Source organism: Stenella coeruleoalba, assembly GCF_951394435.1.
Source record: "Stenella coeruleoalba genome assembly, chromosome: 14".
In the NCBI taxonomy this organism is placed as follows: domain Eukaryota; kingdom Metazoa; phylum Chordata; class Mammalia; order Artiodactyla; family Delphinidae; genus Stenella; species Stenella coeruleoalba.
Window position 1 is genome coordinate 24653236 of NC_137160.1, and position 24211 is coordinate 24677446.

General features: G+C 39.8%; 1 protein-coding gene across 2 annotated transcripts in view; it reads left to right on the forward strand.

The window, feature by feature from the left end:
* Positions 1–24211, forward strand: part of DYM (dymeclin) — a 377292-nt gene that overhangs the window by 293886 nt on the left and 59195 nt on the right. For both annotated transcript variants that reach the window (XM_079941933.1, XM_079941932.1), the window contains 2 exons: positions 531–713; positions 13091–13204. In XM_079941933.1, the coding sequence (XP_079798059.1) occupies positions 531–713; positions 13091–13204 (297 nt within the window). The remainder of the gene's footprint in view (positions 1–530; positions 714–13090; positions 13205–24211) is intronic.

Below are 24211 nucleotides of genomic sequence, written 5' to 3' on the forward strand. Positions count from 1 at the left end.
GAGTTTTGCTCTTATAACTATTTCACATTCAGATTCCCAAAGGCTATTGACTCTGAGGAAGCAGAAACAAAACAGTAGGCTCTTTATCTGTAAATATGGACGTTGAAATGACAGTGCAGAAAAATGAGGTCATATTCTGAATTAGACACTTTTCTTGGAATTGGTAAGACCCTACCACCACTTTGTACTGTGCAAGTCTAATGATTTAGGGTGATACAGTGATAAGAGTACAAGTTAGGATCTATTAATCAAAGGACTGAATAAGCTCCAAATTTCCTTCTAGATTGGCAAGTCTATAATTTATTATGTGAAATTTATAATTATCACCATACTAAGTTCAACAGATTTTAAATCCTTTAGTAACTGATAAACTTAATTGTAAAAATTCTTGACAGAAGTAATCTTGAAGAGCTCTTTTGCATGGTCTTTCCAATGCTGTTTGAATTGCAAAGCAGTTGCCCTCATTCTAATTAATTCTGTGTCAAGGAAAAAAACACAGACTCTATATGGGGATTTTCTTTCTTTATCAGGCACAAGACCTAAATGTCATCGAAGAAGTGATTCGAATGATGTTAGAGATCATCAACTCCTGCCTGACAAACTCTCTTCATCACAATCCAAATTTGGTGTATGCACTTCTTTACAAACGAGATCTCTTTGAACAATTTCGAACACATCCTTCATTTCAGGATATCATGCAAAATATTGATCTGGTAAGTGTAAATGGAGATATTTATTATGATTCTTTTTTAAATATTAAAGTAGAGAAAGTTTAACAAACCTTGATTAAAAAAACTGCAATAATTAGTCTCTTGAACTTTAACTCTATCTGCTGTCTATTCTGCTATAACAATTGTCACCTTCCCTATGTGTATGTACTATATACAGACATATATGTACACGCACGCATATATATTTAGTAGAATTGAGATCGTACTTTATATAGTTCTGTATTCTGCCATTTTTACTTAACATTATTAACATTTTTCTGTGATATCATCAATTCTTTGAAAATCTCACATTTTAGTATTTGTATAACCTGTATTATGGAGGTCCTAAAATATATTAACTCTTATCCCATTATTGCTCATTTAGTTATTTCTCATATTTTGTATTAATTTATAATTATCAGTTTGTAAATACATCATATCTCACCTTTTTTAGTTCTATTTTTGAAGTAGTCTTAAAACTGGAATTGGACTAGTTTTTGCTGTCAGAGGGATCAGTATTTTCAAGACGCAACCCATGTCAAATTGCTTTCCAGAAATATTGTACAATTAATGCATCTGTGTGTCATTTTATACTTCTACAAGTGATGTATGAGAGGATGTATCTCACTATACTTTTACAGGTTTATTATAATTATTTTAATTTTGTCCTTTTATATCAAAAATGGTATTTCATTATTGTTTTTAATTTTTATTTCTTTCATTATTAGTGTGATTGAACATTTTTCACAGGTCTATGAACTTTCACCTCCTGTCCTTTTTAAAAAGGTTTTTCTGCTAAACTTTCTATTGTTGTATTAGTGTTTCCCAGTTCAGTTTGATTCCACAAAAATTTCTTGCATAGCTAATGAGATTCATAGTGCACAAGAGGAAACAGAAGAGCCACTATCCCTGTCCTTGTGTTACTTACATTTAGGAAGATTTTTAATAATTTAATTATTGCACAAGTATGAATGTAAATTTCCATCATAAGTAAGCACATGTACATGCCTTCCTCCAGGGTGTACACCTCATAGTGGATTCGCTGCATAACATGTATCGTACCAAACCGTTTCCCTTGGAGTGCTGTCATTGTACTCTTCAGCTGGTGGTGTATAAGATTCCCGTTGCTTCACATCCTCATGAACACTTAGTTTGGTCAGTTTTGTAGTAACATCTCATTATAGTTTTAATTTGGATTTCCTCTTTTCTGAAGCTAATTCAAGTCTTTTGCCAGTTTTTTCTACTGAGTTATTTATCTGTGTGTAGCTTCTTTGTATGTTCTGGATTCTAGGCCTTTCTTGGTTATGTTTTGCAAATATCCAGTCACTAACACAAATACAGACTTTCTGATGTAACTCTAAAACTCCTCTCAAAATAGTCGAACATCAAATTCTCAGTTCCATTCTTTTCTTGGAGAGCTGCTTCCAGCTCCAGCCAGGTTGTACGCTGGTTCTCCTGCCCAGCTGCAGCATCTTCCTGGGAATTTCCTTCACCTGTGTCCATTGGTTGACCTTGGCTCCTGTGAATTCTTCTTTCTTGGTTTACTGCTTCATGTTGGTGGAGCATGTACTACAGTAGCTTTCTGGGGAAAGGGTGTATGTGAGGTAGGTTTTTTATTTTTTAGTTTCTCATTTCTGAAAATGTTTTTCTTCTCTTTTTTACATATGACCTGCTGTCTTGGGAAGCTTTTGGGATCTCCCTATTATTGTGTCCTGAAATTTCATGGTTTGCTGGGCCTTGGTCAGTTGTACTTGGCGCTTGGAGGGTCCTTTGAGTCTAGAGGCTCAAGCTCGGAACTTTCAAATGTTCATTTTAATTATTTCTTCCCGGTTGTCTCTCTCTCTCTCTCTGTCTCCTGCTATTTCCTCTCTATGAAACTCCTATTAGATGGCCATTTCCTTTTGAGCCCCCTCCTGTCAATATCACTAAGTCTTATTTTTGGCCTGATCAGTGTCATCGTATTAAGAGTCCTCCAGGCTCCTGCCTGGGGTCCGTAAGCCCATCTGTGAGGGTTTTAAAAGCTGAGGTAGAGACAGGCTGGGTAAAATTGGGGGTGGGGAAGAGAGGGTGAGAGTGACCTCTGAAGTGAAAATTCCCAGTCTTCTTTCAGGATAACAGCAATACATAAATGGACACATGGACTCTGATCAAATTTAAGATACTTCAGAACAACATCTCTATCCATTCTCATTAAGCCAGTTTACCCAAGTAGGTTAATTTTTGCTCATCCCAATAGAGTCCTGTGTACTTGTTCAGTACTTAATTGAAATCAGCTTTGAACTATAACCAGGCTCCCATTCCAGACTCTTAACACATAGTTCTGTAAACTGCTGAATACTCTGGAACCCACACAATTACATGAGTTTAACTACAAGTATGTATACTATTGCAGATCTATTCATTGATTTGCTCCATATCACTGCTGTGTAATGATTGCAGGTAAACAGAAATAAAAATTAAAACTCTTTGCTGTCAGCATGAAAGGATGCTCAACATCACTAATCATTAGAGAAATGCAAATCAAAACTACAGTGAAGTATCACCTCACACCGCTCAGAATGGCCATCATCAAAAAATCTACAAACAGTAAATGCTGGAGAGGGTGTGGAGAAAAGGGAACCCTCCTGCACTGTTGGTGGGAATGTAAATTGATACAGCCGCTATGGAGAACAGCATGGAGGTTCCTTAAAAAACTAAAAATCGAACTACCATATGACCCAGCAATCCCACTACTGTGCATATACCCTGAGAAAACCATAATTCCAAAACAGTCGTGTACCACAATGTTCATTGCAGCTCTATTTACAATAGCCAGGACATGGAAGCAACCTAAGTGTCCATCGACAGATGAATGGATAAAGATGTGGCACATATATACAATGGAATATTACTCAGCAATAAAAAGAAACGAAATTGAGTTATTTGTAGTGAGGTGGATGGACCTAGAGTCTGCCATACAGAGTGAAGTAAGTCAGAAAGAGAAAATACCGTATGCTAACTCATATATATGGAATCTTAAAAAAAAAAAAAATGGTTCTGAAGAACCTAGGGGCAGGACAGGAATAAAGATGCAGTTGTAGAGAATGGACTTGAGGACATTGGAGGGGGAAGGGTAAGCTGGGACGAAGTGAGAGAGAGAGTGGCATGGACATATGTACACTACCAAATGTAAAACAGATAGCTAGTGGGAAGCAGCCACATGGCACAGGGAGATCAGCTAGGTGCTTTGTGACTACCTAGAGGAGTGGGATAGGGAGGGTGGGAGGGAGACACAAGAGGGAGGGCTATGGGAGTATATGTATACGCATAGCTGATTCACTTTGTTATATAGCAGAAACTAACACAACCATGTAAAGCCATTATACTCCAATAAATATGTTGAAAACAAAACAAAAAACCCTCTTTGCTGTCAGTTTAATTAGTGTTTTCATGAGCTTTCCTTAAGTCGCCTCAACTATATACCTAATGGTTGCAGCTATAGCAAATTACTTTGCCACACACACTCTTGTCATTTTCCTAAACCACTATCAGTATTATTTAAATTTCATTAACAGAACTGGGGCAGCTGGGTACTATTGTCATCTTTGCAGTTAGGATAAAGCAGAAACATCATTTCAAATGAGCATGTTTATATCTTAGAGTTAGACTTGACATTTATATTCTTTAATTAAATTCTCACCATTATGAACCAGTACTCCCATGTAGATTTGTTGATATTTAGGATATGTGAGAGCATCCTCAAGCTGCTTCTCAAATATTTCTTCTCTGGCCCCATGTCCTTCTTGTTTAATGGGAAAAGCGCCTCCTTTTAAAATTGATAAGTAGTGGTAACAAGATTATGAAATAAATGAATGCCCAAGGGACATCCATCAGAGCTTATTTCTACCTTTTTCTGTTGGCTAGATGCTTTTTGACAACGAGGTAGTCAACTAAGACCCTGCAAGCCGTGCAGTGCGGCCAAAAATTTTTTTTAAATAAAAAATAAAATAAGCCATTTCTAGCCAGCCTGTTCATGGATTTGTCCACATTCATTTCTAGTTTCTTGCTTGTACCATTTTGGGGAGTAGGATACTGAGATTAAGATTCACTGTGCATGTGAGGAAAGGTTCAACAAAACCCTTTTCTCTTTTACATGGGAAATTGGCCTTGGGTTAAGCTGCTTTTAGCTCTGTTCCTTGGAAATCTGACGAAGGTGGAATGTCAGCCAGGTTACTAGGTAACACTGCTGTAATAAAATGAGAATATGATAGAATGACATTTGAATGGTAAGTTGAGTCTGGACTGAAAGGACTATAGCTTTGGGCTTCCCTGAGTGAAAAAATTCATAACCAAGCATGTCCTTTTCAGGGACCTAGAAGCTGAGACTATCACAAGGGGTATTGGTTTCTGTTTGGGACATGGCTTCTAAGCTAGGGTGGCTATTGGATCTGTCCATGGTAGTCTCATTCTCTCACATTGGAGCTATCAGTTGAGGGTCCAAAGACCAGCCCCGATACTGCTGTGAGTATTCCCAGGGAAAACAAAAGCCTGGGGCTGTGCTGTTGGCATGCTCTTTTTCCTGGCCTTCTGTCCTTTTAAATTAATCTTATGCCCAGTGTGGCCTATTACACTCTTTTTTTTTATTTATTTATTTTTTTTTGCGGTACGCGGGCCTCTCACTGTTGTGGCCTCTCCCGTTGCAGAGCACAGGCTCCGGACGCGCAGGCTCAGCAGCCATGGCTCACAGGCCCAGCCGCACCGCGGCATGTGGGATCTTCCCGGACCGGGGCACGAACCCGCGTCCCCTGCATCGGCAGGCAGACTCTCAACCACTGCACCACCGGGGAAACGCTTTTTTTTAATTTTTAAAACTTTTTATTATGAAAAATTTCAAGTGTATACAAAGTAAACAGAACCGCTATTATATTCTTGAGCCTCTCGATGTCTAATTGGGTCTAAGAATACCACTCAGGAAAGAGCACTGAAGTGCTAAAATAATATCTTCTTATAATACTTATAAATGTATCTCTTTCACATTCCAGGGTGGAGGATATCCTGGTTTTTCCAAGGTTTATCCAGATGTTTGAATTATAGAACTATCCAATACATCCTTTTTTAGCTTTCATATTTCTAACCTGCGTCATCCTAATCGTTTTAGTCTGCCCTTATGGCAAACCCCTACCCCTTGTCTCTTTTGCCTTTCTCTGGACCTCTCTGATTTCAGTTTCTTTCTTCATTCCTTCCTGTCTTTTTTCTCCTTTTACCCTTTCCTTCCTTCCTTCCTCCCTCCCTCCATTCGTCCTCCTCCCCCTTCTCTCTCACTCACTCATTCTACCTTTCTTTCTCTGGATAGTCACCTGAACTGTGCACAATATATGTCAGATAATCTATACCTGCAGTGTATTGGAAATGTTTTCTCTTTAATTACCAATACCTCTTTTCATAATAGTGCATTTTTTTCTTTTTGTTTCTGATAAAAGACTAATCAAAGTTTCTTTTTTCCGTGGTCATAACTGTAATAGATGATAAATTATCATGTTGTAATACATTGTTTGGATTATTTAGTTTTAAATGTTTAAACCACATCAAAAACCATTTGCTCCTTTTCTATTCATCTCATCATTAGCGTTGCTAGCTTTTATTGCATACTTGCTAAGCATTTACGTGCATGATCTCTCTTAATCTTCATTAAAAAACAAACTTTGAGGTATATTTCATTTTTATTTTCAATTACAGTTAAAGAACCCAACTTAGAAAGATTTAATTTGCTTGTGATCACATATTCAGAAAGTGATAGAGCCAGAACTCAAACCGAGGCAGTTTGATAATAAAACCCTTGTTTGTAGTCATCATGCCTGACTACTATCCGCATTCACTAAACGTTCCTACAGCTTCTCATTGGTTTGCGTATTCACTGCCTGAAAACATCTGAAAACAAACCTGGAAATTTACTTTCTCCTTCAAGTTCACTTCTAATAATGTCAAATCAGTCTTTACTCCACCCGTGGTGAAAGTGATGTTCTTTTCTTAGTAACCAGGCTGTTGACATCCTTAAAAATAACCCTGAAGGACCATATTATTTTTTGAAAGGACACACAAGAACCATGCAAAGGATTTAAACTACGTCCATTTGAAACTTAGTCTCCTTTGGAAGAGGTGAAAATTAGAGTAAAGATGAGGAAATAGAAAGGACCTCACTTGTTTTTCTCACAGTATATCACCACATGGAAATAAAAGCAGGGTGTTAAACTGGATTTATATCCAGTGCTCACTTTCCTGTCCTTGTCAGTAATTGGCCACTTACTGACACTCCAACTGTATTCGTGAAAAATGCAGTCTCTGGGTAAACATTTGACTGTGTGCTGTTGTGTAGTTCTTAAAGCTAGATAAATATATGCCTAAACAAGTTTGAGTCCCTACTAAGTGCTGGGAATGAGGCTAAGTACCTTTACATAATATTACTCATTTATTCTTCTTAAACCAGTAAATTAGTTATTGTTATCCCACTTTACAGATAAGGAAACCAGCAGGCTGAGAGAAGCCTTCCCAGGTGATTTTAACACAGATCCCCACCTAAGAATCATTCCTCTTAGGGAATTCCCTGGCCATCCAGTGGTTAGGACTTGGCACTTTCACTGCCGGAGCCTGGGTTCGATTCCTGGTCAGGGAACTAAGATCCCATAAGCCATGCAGCAAGACCAAAAAAAAAAAAAAAATCCTCTTAAATAGTGATCACATGTTTGCGTAGGGCTTTATCATTGAGGGCAATTTGCATACACCCTATGTCATTTGACCCTTAAATTATCCTTGTGAAGGAGGCAGAGCAAGTCTTCAGAGGTGAAATGGTTGGCTCAAGGTCACTTAGCTAGTAAATCACTCAGCCTTGAATCCAGGTCTTCTCATTATAAACTCCATATTTTCAGCATTCACTTGGCTAAACCTAAATAAGATTCCAAATGAGCAGATTTTCCAACAACTTTTTGTTGAATACTATCATCTAAAATAGTGTTGGACACACTGGAGATTCATTCAAAATCATTTTAAACTCTTCTTTACATATTTTGAAAAGAATACCGTGAGAAAGATATAAATAACATCTCTACTTTTGCCTCTTTCAGCACTTTACCTTCTCCTTCCCTCCCCTAAATGCTTCTGAAATCTTGGCTTAAGCAAACCTTTGCTATTTCTTCTTTCAGGGAGTTAACCTTGAAAAATGTTGGTAGAGGAGACTATGAATCTACTGTTATTTTTAGCTGACAGGGAGTTGAGAGTTGATGTTTTTCATTAAGACATTAAGCAATGTTGAATGTCTGAGACAGGAGTGACTAACCTTGGAGTACTTTTAACTTCTGCCGAAGGAGTTAGACATGTGCTTTTCAGGTAGCCAAATTACTGTTAGCCACTTGTACATAACCCTCCATTCTAACTCATAAGATGATATGATCTGGCTGAATTAAGCAACAGGACAAAATAGAAATACCACACCAAACAAGAGAGGGCGTGAAAGAAATTTCATGGCTGAATATAAGTATAGGACAGAGACATTGAACAACAATAGTTTTGTGGTATGGTAAAGGCAAGAACTATTTTTATCTCTTGGCAGTGTAAAATTTACACTAGGTTTTCTGTAGTTCCAGACCTGACCGTTCTTAATTGAGCTCCAAACTAGCTCATTCAGTTGCCTATACAACGGTCCCACAAATGTTGAACAAGGTTAAATGAGAATTCATTATTTTCTTCAAAAAAAAATCGAACACAAAATGAATCTGTTTTTTCTTCTGCAGTCTTCCTTAGCTCTGTAAATGACATCAGTATCTACCTAGTTGCTTATGCCAAAATGCCAAAAAAGAAGAAAGAGGAATAATGAGCGCTATTTGGAATAGGGTTGGGATATTGCAAATTTAAAGAGTGCAGTCAGAGAAGACCTCTCTGAGAAGGTACATTTGAGCTCAAACTTGAAGGAGGTAGAAAATGAGTTGTGCAGATACCTGGGATCAGATGGGGTAAAGATGGGAGCATGTCTTTGTCTCCCTCGGGAGCAAAAGGTAGACACTTTTACTGACCATTATAAGAGATTTGGGTTCTCTAAGCTCAGAGTTCTGTTGCTATAATATAACCCACGGCATTTGCAGGGGTCATCTGTTCACCTTCAGATCACCTTGTGCAGCCCCACTTACATCAATGGACATATCATCCAGATACAAAATCAGTAAGGAAACACTGGCCTTAAGCGGCACATTAGATCAAATAAACTTAATAGATATATAGAGAATATTTCATCCAAAAGCAGCAGAATACACATTCTTTTCAAGTGCACGTTGAACATTCTCCAGGGTAGACCACACACTAGGCCACAGAACGACTGTCAGTAAATTTAAGAAAATTGAAACCATATCAAGCATCTTTTCCAACCACAGTGCTGTGAGACTTGAAATCAACTACAAGAAGAAAAAAAAATGCAAAAAACCCAGACACGTGGAGGCTAAACAATATGCTACTGAACAACCAAAGGGTCACTGAAGAAATCAAAGAGGAAATTTTTTTTAATCCTGGAGACAAATGAAAATGGAAACACAATGATCCAAAATCTATGGAACAGCAAATGCAGTTCTAAGAGGGAAGTTTATAGCAATACAAGCCTACTTCAGAAAACAAGAAAAATCTCAAACAACCAACCTCACCTTACACCTAAAGGAATTAGAGAATGAAGAACAAACAAAACCCAAAGTTAGTAGAAGGAAAGAAATCATAAAGATCAGAGTGGAAATAAATGAGATAGAGACTGAAAAAAATAGAAAAGATCAGTGAAACTGAAAGTTGATTCCTTGAAAAGATAAACAAAATTGATAAACCTTTAGCCAGACTCACCAAGAAAAAAAGAGAGAGGGCCCAAATCAATAAAATCAGAAACAAAAAAGGAGAAGTTACAACTGATACCACAAAAATACAAAGGATCGTAAGAGATTACTGCAAACAACTGTATGCCAATAAAATGGACAACCTAGAAGAAATGGGCAAATTTCTAGAAATGCACAGTGTCCCAAAACTGAACCGGGAAGAAATAGAAAATATGAACAGACCAATTACAAGTAATGAAATTGAATCGGTCATTTTAAAGCTCTCAACAAACAAAAATCCAGGACCAGATGGCTTCACAGGTGAATTCTACCAAACATTTAGAGAAGAATTAACACCTGTCTTTCACAAACTATTCCCAAAAATTGCAGAAGAAGGAACACTTCTGAACTCATTCTGTGAGGCATCATCACCCTGATACCAAAACCAAAGGCATCACAAAAAAAGAAAATTACAGCCAATATCACTGATGACCATAGATGCAAAAATCCTCAATAAGATATTAGCAAACTGAATTCAACAATATATTAAAAGAATCATACACCATGATCAAGTGGGATTATCCCAGGGATGCAAGGATAGTTCAATATCTGCAGTATGGAGTTTCCTCAAAAAAACGAAAAATAGAACTACCATATGACCCAGCAATTCCACTCCTGCATATGTGTCTGAAAAAAACAAAAACACTAATTCAAAAAGATACATGCACGCCAGTGTACAGAGCAGCATTATTTATGACTGCCAAGATATGGAAGCAACCTATGCAACCTAAGCAAACTGTGAAAGCTTCCTCAATCTGGTACTAAGTTTAATTTTTCTGAAAATAATAAAATTAATATAAATTTCTTGGGAAAAGTTGTACATAAATTCATCAAGTAAAAAGAGAAGAGTTGTTAGTTGACCTCAGTAATGTGTTAAACTACTGGTGATCATGTAGGTTTTAACCTGCAGGCTTTCCTAAAATTTACTTTCAGTAGATTTCACTTGATAGTCCTGACTGGTTTGGGTGAGATGACCTGTGCCACCAAACTCAGTTCTTACAAACTTTTCGCCTATATCAGGCATAAAATCAGGAATATAGACATATAACTACAAAGAAATGTTATTGATTGGATACATTGGTGGGGTACTAACATTCATGGGTTTCATCCTTAACAGACTACTTTTACATGTATTATGATTGTTTCCTATGCAGTAGATGGGGCAACTTTTTCATTTTATAAACAAAGATACTGAGATACACCTAATGACAATCATAGTTACTGACATTTTGTGAGCACTTACCATGTGCCAGGCATCGCTCTTTGTGCTCTGCAAGTATTAACTTAATTCTAAGAACAACCCCATGAGGCAGGCATTTTATTTTTCTTCATTTATAGATCAGGAAGCTCAGGCATGGAGATGTTAAATAACTTGCCTAAGTTTATAAGGAGAGCTGGGATTTAAATGCAAGCAATCTGACACCTGATAAGTGCTCCAAACCACTGCACAATTCTACATCTGGAAGAAGTTGAGCATCTTACAAGTCACATGGTTAGTAAGTGTCACAGGCAGGACCCAAACTAGGCCTCTGACTTTGAGTATTTTGTAGTGTACACTACCATGATGTCTTAAATCCATTTAATTATACGTTTGGTCAGTGTCTTGTCCCCCAGTTATTACCTTGCATCTTTCTCTTTTATTTCCCTTTTATTGAATTTCAGTTGCTGTACACATTGCATCTTTCTTGCAGACAAAAAGTATCATCTATTTCCTTTGTAAATTCTCTAATTATTCCTTCCACTGAATAGGTTGTCAAGGGTATCATCGGTATCTTAAGTAAAACACAAAAACTTCAGGTACAGCCAAAATTCAAAAAATATTTTCACAGAATTTACTTATTTTACACGTATAAAATGTCCATTTAAAAATAAAAAGAGGGACTTCCCTGGTGGTGCAGTGGTTAAGAATCCACCTGCCAATGCAAGGTACATGGGTTCGATCCCTAGTCTGGGAAGATCCCACATGCCACGGAGCAACTAAGCCTGTGTGCCACAACTACTGAGCCTGAGCTCTAGAGCCCAGCCCGCGAGCCAGATGATCCCATGTGCCACAACTATGAAGCCCACGTGCCTAGAGCCCGTGTTCCGCAAGGAGAAGCCACTGCAATGATAAGCCCGTGCACCACAACAAAGAGTAGCTCCTGCTCGCCGCAAGTAGAGAAAGTCTGCGCGCAGCAACGAAGACCCAGTGCAGCCAAAAATAAATAAATAAAAAGAGACTTAATTACAATTTATGAAAATCAGTTATAGTACCTGCTGTGTCTAAACTCTTGTGAACAAAATTTTATCCCAGAGAGCTTAAAATCTGACTTGGAAAAAACAAGACCCATAGGCACATGTTGAAAACCAACCTGTCATGGACAAAATAAGCAACTTGCAAAGGAGCTGGTGCCAGCAAACTGCCTGAGATAAAGAAATGATTTATTTGGAATCAACAGCAGTGTAACCAGGCATTGGCTGCCTTTGTTTTTGCTCGTTGCCACAGTCCTTCAAGGCACAAGCTTGTTAGGGTTCTGGCTCCAGCTGGGTCTCTACTTTCCAGAATAAATCTATTTCAGTGGCATTTATGTCATATCATGCACCTTCCACTAGAATGGTTAGGAGAAAAGTTATTGTGCATTTGAACAATTAATATTTAGGAGAGTAATCTTGAAAGAAAATCTAGAAAACTATTTGGAAATAACTCTTAGTTAACTTAAAATAATTTACCTATAAAATAGAAAACATGTAAATGGAAATACTCAACTTTTTAAGAAACAAATTTTTATATTTTTGCAGGCATCTCTGACTATAAACACTTGTCTATAGTGTATAGTCTCTTGAATAAAAAGTGACTTATGGTCTTCTTGATTTATTGACATTGTGGTTTTTAAGTGATTTCCTAAAAAATGATGACAGTCTTTTAGTTTTTAATGACAAGTGTTAAGAGACAGTGTTATTTCCAAATGTTACTGTGTTAGCACCTTGCTACATAGTTCAGGCTGTGCTGTGACATGAAACCAAAAAATTACAGCTTGCTGTTGATTATCCCCGGTGCTCAGAGGTAAGAGTGTTGTGGATAAATTAAATTGATAAGTAATCCCCAAAACATCATTTTAGCCATTAGCTTCAAATTTCTTTCTTATTAAGACTTTTTCTGGACAACTACTATTAAGCCTCAATATTAACAGATATTAAGCTTTAGCTTTCTCTTCCTACCTTCTGATGGGTGCTGCTCTCTAAATGAAATATGAATGCAAGGTGAGGCAGCACAAGGAAGTGCAGAATTCAGGAGCCTGCATAATTCACAGAATGCATCATCAACCCTGAATATTCAGGGGTTGGCTCTGATTCAGCCATCAAACCCTTTATACAGAGGACTTATTTAGGAGAGCTAGTGAATTGAAAGCCAGGCCACTCGAAGAAATGGAACGATGATCCTTTGACTACCATGTGAGAAAGGCATCTACTGAAAATACCTCTCATACATCTACTTATTTAAAAAAATAACACTTTACATTCCAGGTGATCACCTTCTTTAGCTCGAGGTTGCTACAAGCTGGAGCTGAGCTGTCAGTGGAACGGGTTCTGGAAATCATCAAGCAAGGAGTCGTCGCACTGCCCAAGGACAGGCTGAAGGTAAGACTGGGGGAAGAAACATACTGTTGTATCACTTGATGTAAATATTAGTGTCTGAGTGGGCTCTATTCAGAATCATACCACTTACCCAGCACTTGCACTGGAAAAGGCTCTCTAAACTTGCGCTGCCTACTCTACTGTATATTGACACACAGAACTGTGGTGAAGGATTCTGACAGTCTTCTAGAAGAAATAGCAAGAGGACTGTCTTCACACCACTGCATAGCCTATGAGTAACCACTGTATATACTATGAGTAATTCATAGATATACTGTGAATAAAGGAGCACCTTACTTTTTTAACCCAGTGAAATAAATACAGGCTTGTAAGTATCATCAAGGGTTGATGGGAAGATGGTGGTGGTGGTGATGGCGATGATGATCACTACAACAGTAGCTAATATTTACATAGTGTTTTCTCAGTGCTTTTGGGAGGTTCTAAGTGTCTTACATATATTAACCTGACCAATCCTCACAACAGCCCTTTGACGGTAAGTAGTGTTATCATCCTAATTTTCAGATGAGGAATCTGGTGCACAGAGAGGTTAAGTAATTAACCCAAAGCCATATAATTAGAAAATTAGGAAACTAGGAGATTCACACCCAGGCCATCTGGCTCCAAAGTCCACGCTCGTAATCACCACGCTGTTTACTGTGTGCCTGGGAGTAGCTGTAGAAGAGGATCACTTCATGGAGGAGGTAGGGGAAATATTGTATTTTGAGGAGGCATTTACATTTGTGTGTTAGATATGTTTCTAAGTGATCTCATGATGTAAAGCTCATACTTCAAGACTAATTTTCCCATAGGAAAATATGTAAGGGGGATAATTGGGGGAAGATGCGTGAATGGACAGCATTGTCGCCTATTTTTACCTTAATACTTCTTTTAATTTTTTCCTTCATTACCTCTCATGTTTTTAGAGTGCTCGTTCCTAAATGAACAGCACACAGGGTGTCATAGTGACTGTTTGGCCTTCTTCTTCATGTTTTATCAGAACTAGCTTCTGTTCCAAAGTTACTGTTTGGGGGCTGTGTTTTTCAGCACTATCACTAGAACCGCTGCTTAATGAACATTGTAGGATATGAAAATATTTTCAGTTATAATAACAGTTTATAAAGCAACAGCACATTAGTCATAATCACTTGCAGAAGTTCCACTGTCCGTAAACAGCCGTGCAGTTCACGCAGTGCTGAGCAAAGGAGGGGTTTCTGCTTATCAGCTAAAATGGCACCACCATGTGGCTATAGCATAAAACCTGATTACGGTTCACCAGACCCTCCAGCTTTGACTTTACTCTCTTTTCCTGACAATTCCTGAAGTGTAGAGAATTCATATTATTTCCTTTCTTACCTAAAGTAAGACATCTGAGGTCTTTCGGGTTTTTTCTCACTGTTTCAAATTTATTTGAACTCTACCATGTTAACCAGTACAAAAATCCATGATGATTAGACTGGCAACTCATAGGAACTGATGGATCGTGGTGTTTAAGCTAGTCAAGAAAGAAGTGGAACTATCAAGAAACCATAAGGAAAGGATAATGCAGAGGAGTCAAGGGAAGGGGGATTTTGATGAGATCAAAGAGCCAGCATAGGGCTTCCCTGGTGGCGCAGTGGTTGAGAGTCCGCCTGCCGATGCAGGGGACACGGGTTCGTGCCCCGGTCCGGGAAGATCCCACATGCCCCGGAGCGGCTGGGCCCGTGAGCCATGGCCACTGAGCCTGCACGTCCGGAGCCTGTGCTCCGCAACGGGAGAGCCCACAGCAGTGAGAGGGCTGCGTACCGCAAAAAAAAAAAACAAAACTGAAACCCCATCGTGTCTCTCCTCTTGCACTGGTTTCCCATTTCACTGTACCTCCCCACCCCCAGCATCCTGTTTACCTCCTGTTCCTCTCCCCTTGTTCACACAGCTCTAGCTGCTTTGTTCTTTTCATTATTTCTTCAACATGCTTGGCATCCTCCTGGCTTTGGACCTTTTTAGTAGTTGTTCCTACTGCTTAGGACTCTGCTCTGAATAAGCATGCCTAATTCTCTCGCTTCCTTTTTTTTGCTAAAGGTTTGCCCGGACCATTCTCTGTAAGACTTTCTCCCCCCACATCCTCACGGATACTCCCAGACCCCCTCAAGCTGCTCTACCTTTTCTGTATTTTCCAGAGCATTTATCACATCCTAGTACCCTAGATCATTTTGTTATTTATTATATTACGCTGATTGTTCACTGTCTGTTTCCTCCTGCTAGACTGTGAGCCCTGAAAGGGCAAGGACCTTTGCTTACTATGTGCCCAAGCACTTACAGCAACACTGTCACAGAGCAGATGCTTGAGAAAGACTTGCTCAGTGTTGATGGAACCTTGTGGCAAGCTTAAACCTAATGTCGTATGTTCTCATCATTGGTCATTGCCATGTTCTTTTGTGCTTTCATCCCCATTCCTCTTTGTGCTTTCTCTCCCCAGATGCAGCCTCCTATTACTTCCCTGCCTCCCATACCCTACACTGCCTTTTTAAACCCCAATTTCATGGTCAGGATGTATCCCCACACTCTCAGTCCCTGCACTGAATCTTCTCTCTTCACCACCTCTTTAACTGAAACCTGGTTCTCCCCTCAGGACTCCCAAACCCCTGCAGCATTTGGAAGTAAAAGCTGCTTGTTCTTTCATACTCCCCACCCTTCGGGGTCTGGAGATGCAGTTGGTGTCTTCTTTGTTTTCACTGTTGTTGCTTAGCTATTGTCCTTCTACCCTTAAGTACAAAGCTCTGTTCATATGAGGCTGGTACCAGCTTCTTCTCCTTGTAGCTGCCACCTACTGACTCCTAGGCCTCTCTCTCATTTACTGTAGCATCTGGCTCAGTCTTTCTTTCCGTCCATGGCTTATCATCCTGGGTGCCTATGATGCCCATGTGTATGGCCCATCCTTGGCATCCAATTCATTAACTGGCTCAGTCACACTGACTTTCATTCACATCTGTGTTATTTCAGTCCCCCACTCATGGCCGAATCCAGATCATGTTGTCATGGAGATCTGCTCCTTTTGAACATCTTTGGTCTAAATATACTGCTCTCCAATCACAACTTCCATTTCTTCTACTATGCTGTTTTTTTTTGTTTGTTTTTTTTTGTTTGTTTTTTGCAGTACGCAGGCCTCTCACTGTTGTGGCCTCTCGCGTTGCGGAGCACAGGCTCCGGACGCGCAGGCTCAGCGGCCGTGGCTCACGGGCCCAGCCTCTCCGTGGCATGTGGGATCTTCCCGGACCGGGGCACGAACCCGTGTCCCCTGCATCGGCAGGCAGACTCTCAACCACTGCGCCACCAGGGAAGCCCAGGGTTTCAGTTTTTAATAGGACCACTCTGGCTGATGTGTTGAGGGTAGACTATAGAGCAACAATGAAAGCAGAGAGATCAGTTAGACTATTGCTTGACTTGGACCATGGTGGAAAGGTGGAAGTGCTAACAGAATTCGTCCAAGAAATTTTCTGGTGGGCAGAGGAGTGCACTTAGGCCTTTTAGGAGACAGCTATAGTCTGCATTGATTACAGAAGCTCCAGGGAGTGGTGGCTGAACGTAGGTTCTGATGGACTGGTTAGAGAACTGGTCTGCAAGTACTGGAAGAACTGTTTATGGAAGTGGATTTGGACTTGGACTAGGCGGTCTCAAGGACAGCTTTCAGGTGTTGGCTAGCTGAGTCTTTCATCGTTAGATGCCTGGCTCTGCTTTGCTAAATGTTGTGCGGCTCAACAGTATACGTGAGTCGATCTGCTACTAGTTCCTAGAGGCCGTCTGTACGAGACAATTCAGAGCAAACTTTGGAGGCCACACACCATAAGACAATTTGGAAAACTATCAGAGAATCACCAAAATTGTGAAAGAACACAGGGAGTGATTAGGGGAATTCACCGGATCCAAGCAGAAGAGACTTGTCTTCAAGTACTGGAAGAATTGTTTACAAAAGCAGATTTGGACTTACGTGTGGTCTCAGGAATAGGACTAATGGGTAGAAAGAACTTGCATTTCAGTCCCATAGAAGGGAGAACTTTCTAAGAAATGGAACTACAGTTGACCCTTGAACAATGTAGGGGTCCAGGGTGCAGACCCTCCACACAGTCGAAAACCCAGATATAATTTATCATCAGCCCTCTGTATCCACAGTTCCTCTGAACTCACAGATTCAACCAACCGTGGATTGTGTAGTACTGTAGTATTTACTGTTGGGAAAAAATCTATGCATAAGTGGATCCACCCAGTTCAAATCCTTGTTGTTCAAGGGTCAACTGTATTTAGAGATGGAATAGGTAACTTCTGGGAAGTGGTGCATTCACTGTCACTGGAGGTGTTAAGAGTAGGACGATGGCCACTTGACAGGGATGCAAATAGGTTCCATCTTGCATGAAGCTCTTATCTGTTGGTACTAGCTGGCCAGCACGGTAAATGGAGAAGGATTCTAAGGCTGAGTTCAGATGCAGCAGGAAAAGTGCTGAGATCCATTAGCAACGCCTGCCATTGGCAACAGGAGCAGAAAGCCAGGAACACATGTACAGTTATTTGCCATTCCAATTGTAAGGACTCAAATATTGGTGGGGAAAACCAACTGTGTGACTTCTAAGAACGTTTCCATTCCTAAGAGTATAATTTTGTCTGTGTATATACTAAAATTATCATTCTCCACAAAGCAGGAAACTGCATAAACTTTTGATAACAGTTTTTACTCTCAGAAGATGCAAGAAACAATAAGGAAATATTATTAATCTGGGGATTTTTTATGACAGAGAGCACCTTTCAGTTCATAATAGCAGAGGGCATAGTCAGGTTTGTATGCGAAAAGAACATAAATTGCTAAAAGTTGTCTATGGTTCATAACAAGAAAAAATGTAGTTCAAGTGGGATGGAAAACAAATAAAATAAAAAATATTAACTATCCAGTCACTGATTGTTCTGTGTAAACAAATATGAGAACTACGTTTGTACTGAAGTATCTGTTTGCAACTCTGTGTCACATTCGCCTCCTTCTCCAGTCTCCTCTGCGTCACAGAGAAGCATCCAGAGTACATTTCCCAGAATCCTCCCGTCTGTGTAGTTCCAAATTGCAGTCGGCCAAGGAAAGGCACACTTGCATGCAATTTGGAAAGCAGAAGAGAAGAAGCCATTATTCTCCAGAGGCAGCTCCTGCCTGGCCTGATGCTGTAGGCAGCCAGGGTCGTCAATGTCTCCCCAGAGATACTGAGGTTTGCAGCAGCTTGCAGTGAGCTCTTGAGAACCTCCTACTCCAGTGCTGAAGACAGTCTTCTGTTGCAGCTTCCCTGATCTTGCCTTTCCAACAGTTGCATAAGCCTCTATTTTCCTTACAAAATCCTTTAAACTCGAGTTATAGAGAGGACCTTCTGTTTTCCCTACCAAACCTGTCAGAGAAATAAAACCCCTGATTGCGAACAGAAAGCAATTTAATATAGGAAATTTGAAAGTCACTGAAAGGACTAAGGAAGCCAACTTCAGCAAAAAACAGTGCTGGCTTTCAGGAAATCAGAAGTGGCAAGAATGTCGTCACTGATGGTCTGGCCTGCCTGCAGACATCCATGTGGAGATCTGCAGGAAGATTGTAGAAACCACTGTCAAAATGTTTGCTGAAGCCCACAGTCTGCCCACCACTGTTACCAGAGCACCAGTGGCTTCTGTTTCTCTTTTGCCTTCTGAAATACAAGTTCCTCTCCTTGCCACAGTCTAACCCAAAGCCCTTCTGGAGAGATGCTAGGACATGTAGTTTCCAGGCTTTCAGCATGAAAGGGGAAGAAAGGTGCTTGAGTTGCCAACAGCGTGGCATACGATCAAAAGAAACTAAAGAAGCAGAATGAGAAGTTCCTTGATGAGCATGGATTTTTTTTAAAGGATACCTGCAAAAGATAGAAAGAATGGTATGTACAGAGGCCAAAAGTAATGGGGTGGCATGAACTTACACAAACGTTGTCAAAGACTCGAATTGGAAGGGGCCTTTGATCCTCTGAGAGGAGAAAGCAAAGAAAATAAGAAATTGTGGGCCTTCAGCATTGGAACAGTGGACAAGATTACATGATTGATTGACTGATTTATGCATTCTCCCATTTTCAAATGCTAGTTTATCTCCTTTAGTGAGAATAATCTCCAACTGGAAAAGAAAATATCCTCTAAATAAAATTGAAGCCTAAAGAGGCAAAAGAGTTATACTCAGAAAACTATAAAACACTGATGAAAGAAATCAAAGATGACATAGGGCTTCCCTGGTGGCACAGTGGTTGAGAGTCTGCCTGCCGATGCAGGGGACACAGCTTCATGCCCCGGTCCGGGAAGATCCCATATGCCGCGTAGTGGCTGGGCCCGTGAGCCATGGCCACTGAGCCTGCGCATCCGGAGCCTGTGCTCCGCAATGGGAGAGGCCACAACAGTGAGAGGCCCGCGTACCACAAAAAAAAAAAAAAAAAAAAAAAAAAAAGATGACATAAACAGATGGAGAAATATACCACGTTTTTGGATTGGAAGAATCAATATTGTGAAAATGACTCTACTACCCAAAGCAATCTACAGATTCAATGCAATCCCTATCAAACTACCAATGGCATTCTTCACAGAATTAGAACAAAAATTTTTACAATTTATATGGAAACACAAAAGACCCCGAATAGCCAAAGCAATCTTGAGAAAGAAAAACAGAACTGGAGGAATCAGGCTCCCCGACTTCAAAGTATACTACAAAGCTACGGTAACCAAGACAGTATGGTACTGGCACAAAAACAGACATATAGATCAATGGTACAGGATAGAAAGCCCAGAGGTAAACCCACGCACGTATGGTCACCTAATTTATGACAAAGTAGCCAAGAATGTACAATGGAGAAAAGACAGCCTCTTCAATAAGTGGTGCTGGGAAAACTGGACAGCTACATGTAAAAGAATGAAATTAGGACTTCCCTGGTGACACAGTGGTTAAGAATCCACCTGCCAATGCAGGGGACATGGGTTCGATCCCTGATCTGGTAAGATCCCACATGCCACAGAGCAGCTAAGCCCGTGCGCCACAACTACTGAGCCTGCGCTCTAGAGCCTGCGAGCCACAACTGCTGAGCCTGCACGCCACAACTACTGAAGCCTGCACACCTAGAGCCCGTGTTGTGCAAGAAGAAAAGCCACCACAATGAGAAGCCCATGCACCACAACAGAGTAGCCCCCGCTCACCACAACTAGAGAAAGCCTGTACACAGCAACTAAGACCCCACACAGCCATAAATAAATAAATAAATAAATAAATAAATAAATAAATAAATAAAGTTATTTGTTTATTTTTTTAAAAGAGAATGAAATTAGAACACTACCTAATTCCATACACAAAAATAAATTCAAAATGGATTAAAGACCTCAATGTAAGACCAGACACTATAAAACTCTTAGAGGAAAACATAGGAAAAACACTCTCTGACATAAACTACAGCACGATCTTTTTTTGACCCACCTCCTAGAGTAATGAAAATAAAAACAAAAGTAATTAAATGGGACCTAATTAAACTTAAAAGCTTCTACACAGCAAAGGAAACCATAAACACGACGAAAAGACAACCCTCAGAATGGGAGAAAATATTTGCAAATGAAGCAATGGGCAAAGAATTAATCTCCAAAATATACAAACAGCTCATGGAGCTCAATATCAAAAAAACAAACAACCCAATTAAAAAGTGGGCAGAAGACCTAAACAGACATTTCACCAAAGAAGACATACAGATGGCCAGGAGGCACATGAAAAGATGTTCAACATCACTAATTATTAGAGAAATGCAAATCAAAACTACAATGAGGTATCACCTCACACCAGTCAGAATGGCCATCATCAAAAAATCTACAAGCAATAAATGCCAGAGAGGGTATGGAGAAAAGGGAACCCTTTTGTACTGTTGATGGGAATGTAAATTGATACAGCCACTATGGAGAACAGTATGGAAGTTCCTTAAAAAATCTAAAAATCGAACTACCATATGATCCAGCAATCCCACTACTGTGCATATACTCTGAGAAAACCATAATTCAAAAGGACTCATGTACCCCATTGTTCATTGCAGCACTATTTACAATAGCCAGAACATGGAAACAACCTAAATGTCCAGCGACAGATGAATGGACAAAGAAGATGTGGTACATATATACAATGGAATATTACTCAGCCATAAAAAGGAGTGAAATTGGGTCATTTGTAGAGATGTGGATGCACCTAGAGTCTGTCATACAGAGTGAAGTAAGCCAGAAAGAGAAAAACACGTCATATATTGACGCATATTTGTGGAATATAGAAAAATGGTACAGATGAATCTATTTGCAGGGGGAATAGAGACGTAGAGGTAGAGAATGGACATGTGGACATGGGGTGGGCGGGGAAGGGGAGGGTGGGACGAATTGGGAGATTAGGTTTGACATAAATACGCTACCATGTGTAAAACAGATAGCTAGTGGGAATCTGCTGTATGGCACACGGAGCTCAGCTCAGTGCTCTGTGACGACCCAGATGGATAAGATGGGGTGGGGGAGAGGGAGGTCCAAACGGGAGGGGATATAGATATACATATAGCTGATTCACTTCATTGTATAGCAGAAACTAACACAACATTGTAAAGCAATTATACTCCAATAAAAACAATAAAATAAAACTTAAAAAAAAAAAAGAATGGTATAAGCATAATGGTATAAGCGCTGCCAGCCTTTTTCATCTTAAGGCTCAGATGCACAGTCTCTGTGCATGAAACGATGCTGGCAGATATAACCTGTGAGTAAAATGTGAGAACTCAAGCTCAGCAATAATACTAATCATGCTACAAGACACTTTTCTAAGCGCTGTGTGGCACTATGAGTTGATGCTATTATCCTGATTTTCTAGACGGGGCAACTAAGGCTCAGAGAGGTTCAATTACTGCCCAGATGCAAAGCTGGGCTTCAAACCAAGGCAGTCTTTCTCCAGCGTCCATTTTGTTTACCACTGTCCTGTACTGTCCCCTTCCGTGCCAGTAAGACCGCACTAGGATCGTTAGGTTCCATCTGAGCATCACATTGGTAAACCAAGATGTGTGCACAAGCAGGTGAAGTTATAGTAAAGAGCCTGTAGGTCACTTAAGGCGAGGAGTAGGGGATATACAACCTGGAAAAGAGAGAAAAATATAAAAACTGTGTTCAGCTACTTTAAGGATTAATACTGTGAAAGAGGAATTAAGCTTCTTATTTTATGCCAAGGGCAATGGGTAGTAACTGAACAAAGACAGGTATTAGTTCCACCTAAGGAAGTGTTTTCTGATGGGTAAAGTTGTTTAGCAGTCCATATGGGGCTTCATGAAGTAGTGAAGTGTCGTATTCACGATAAAGTCTGGATGGTAAATGTAAAAAGAGCACCAGATGACAAAGGAACTCAAATCTATAACATAGGGGGGAAAGATTGAAAGAGTTCATGTTAATAAAAAGGTACACAGGGGCTTCCCTGATGGCGCAGTGGTTGAGAGTCCACCTGCCGATGCAGGGGACACAGGTTCGTGCCTCGGTCCAGGAGGATCCCACGTGCCGAGGAGTGGCTGGGCCTGTGAGCCATGGCCGCTGAGCCTGCGCATCCGGGGCCTGTGCTCCGCAACGGGAGAGGCCACAGCGGTGAGAGGCCCACGTACCGCAAAAAAAAAAAAAAGTTACACAGGATGATCCGAAAGATTTCTTGCAATTCTTATGAGTCTAGAATTCTGTCTTCTAAAATTACATGAAGAATTTTTGTAGAGCCGTGCTCTAGTAACGTCCTTCTACTATTTAGAGGTCAAGCCCTGTTGCTCCCTGACAAGCTCTGGAGCCCTTAGGCTGCAATTCTAGACCATTCACAGTCTAACCCCAGCCTGCCATTCCAGTCCTTTGCCTCCCTACTTCCCATTACCCCACCCCCACCCAGTGCTCCAGCCGAGCGGAACTATCTCTGTGCCTTCTTCCTTCCTGCGGTTTTGGATTTACTGACACAATTTTCTTTTCCCAATATACCCTTCTCCCACCCTTGCTTTTTGCTTATTCAAATTCTAAGCATTCATTGAAGCCCTTGATCAATTTAACAGCATTTAGGAAGCCTTTCCTTTTACTCCTCAACCTACCTGTGCCTCCCTCCTCTGAATATCCATTGCATTTTATATTTACATTTTTGGGGACTCCTCTCCTCTTCTACCTTGTATGTAGTTATTTAAATGTTTTCTCTCTCCCACTCACCTGTAACTTCCTTGAGAATAGGGGTCATGTCTTAGTCCTCTGCATCCCTTTGATGTCTGGTACCTAGGAGTTGCTCAGTAAATGTAATAAGTAGATGAATGAAAAGCTCACTTTATATATGCTAAAGAGGAAATGGGGACTTGTTAGAATTCAAGAGTTCTGGAGTAAAATTTTCAATCTCCAGACCTGCTTTTCTAATTTTTATTTTACTATCCTCTTTGCAATTTTAATTCACTTAACTGTCTCTCCCTATATGTGTCAGGCACTGTTCTAAACTTTGGATACAGCAGTGGACAAAGTAGACAAAAATCCCTGCCTCTTCATAGAGCTTGGTTTTTTTTTGTTTGTTTGTTTTTTTGTGGAGGAGATAGACAATGAGAAGTAAGTAAAATATGTGCTTTTTTTGGTACCCTAATATTTTTTTATTTTTTGTTTTCTTTTTTCTTCTTTTTTTTTAATTGACGTATAGTTGATGTGCAATATTATATAATTTACAGGTGTACAATATAGTGATTCACAATTTTCAAAGCGTATACTCCATTTATAATTATTATAAAATATTGGCTATATTTGCTGTGTTGTACAATATATCCTTGTAGCTTATTTTATAATATTTGCTATTTTAGGTAGTAGTAAATAGGAAAAATAGAGGAGGATAGATAACATTGGGAAGGGAGCAGTTTTAGATAGGTTGTCCAGAAGAGAAGATATTTGAATCAATGCCACCTTGATTTTTTTTTTACATTTTATTTTAAAATAATTTTAGACTTACAGAAAAGTTGCAAA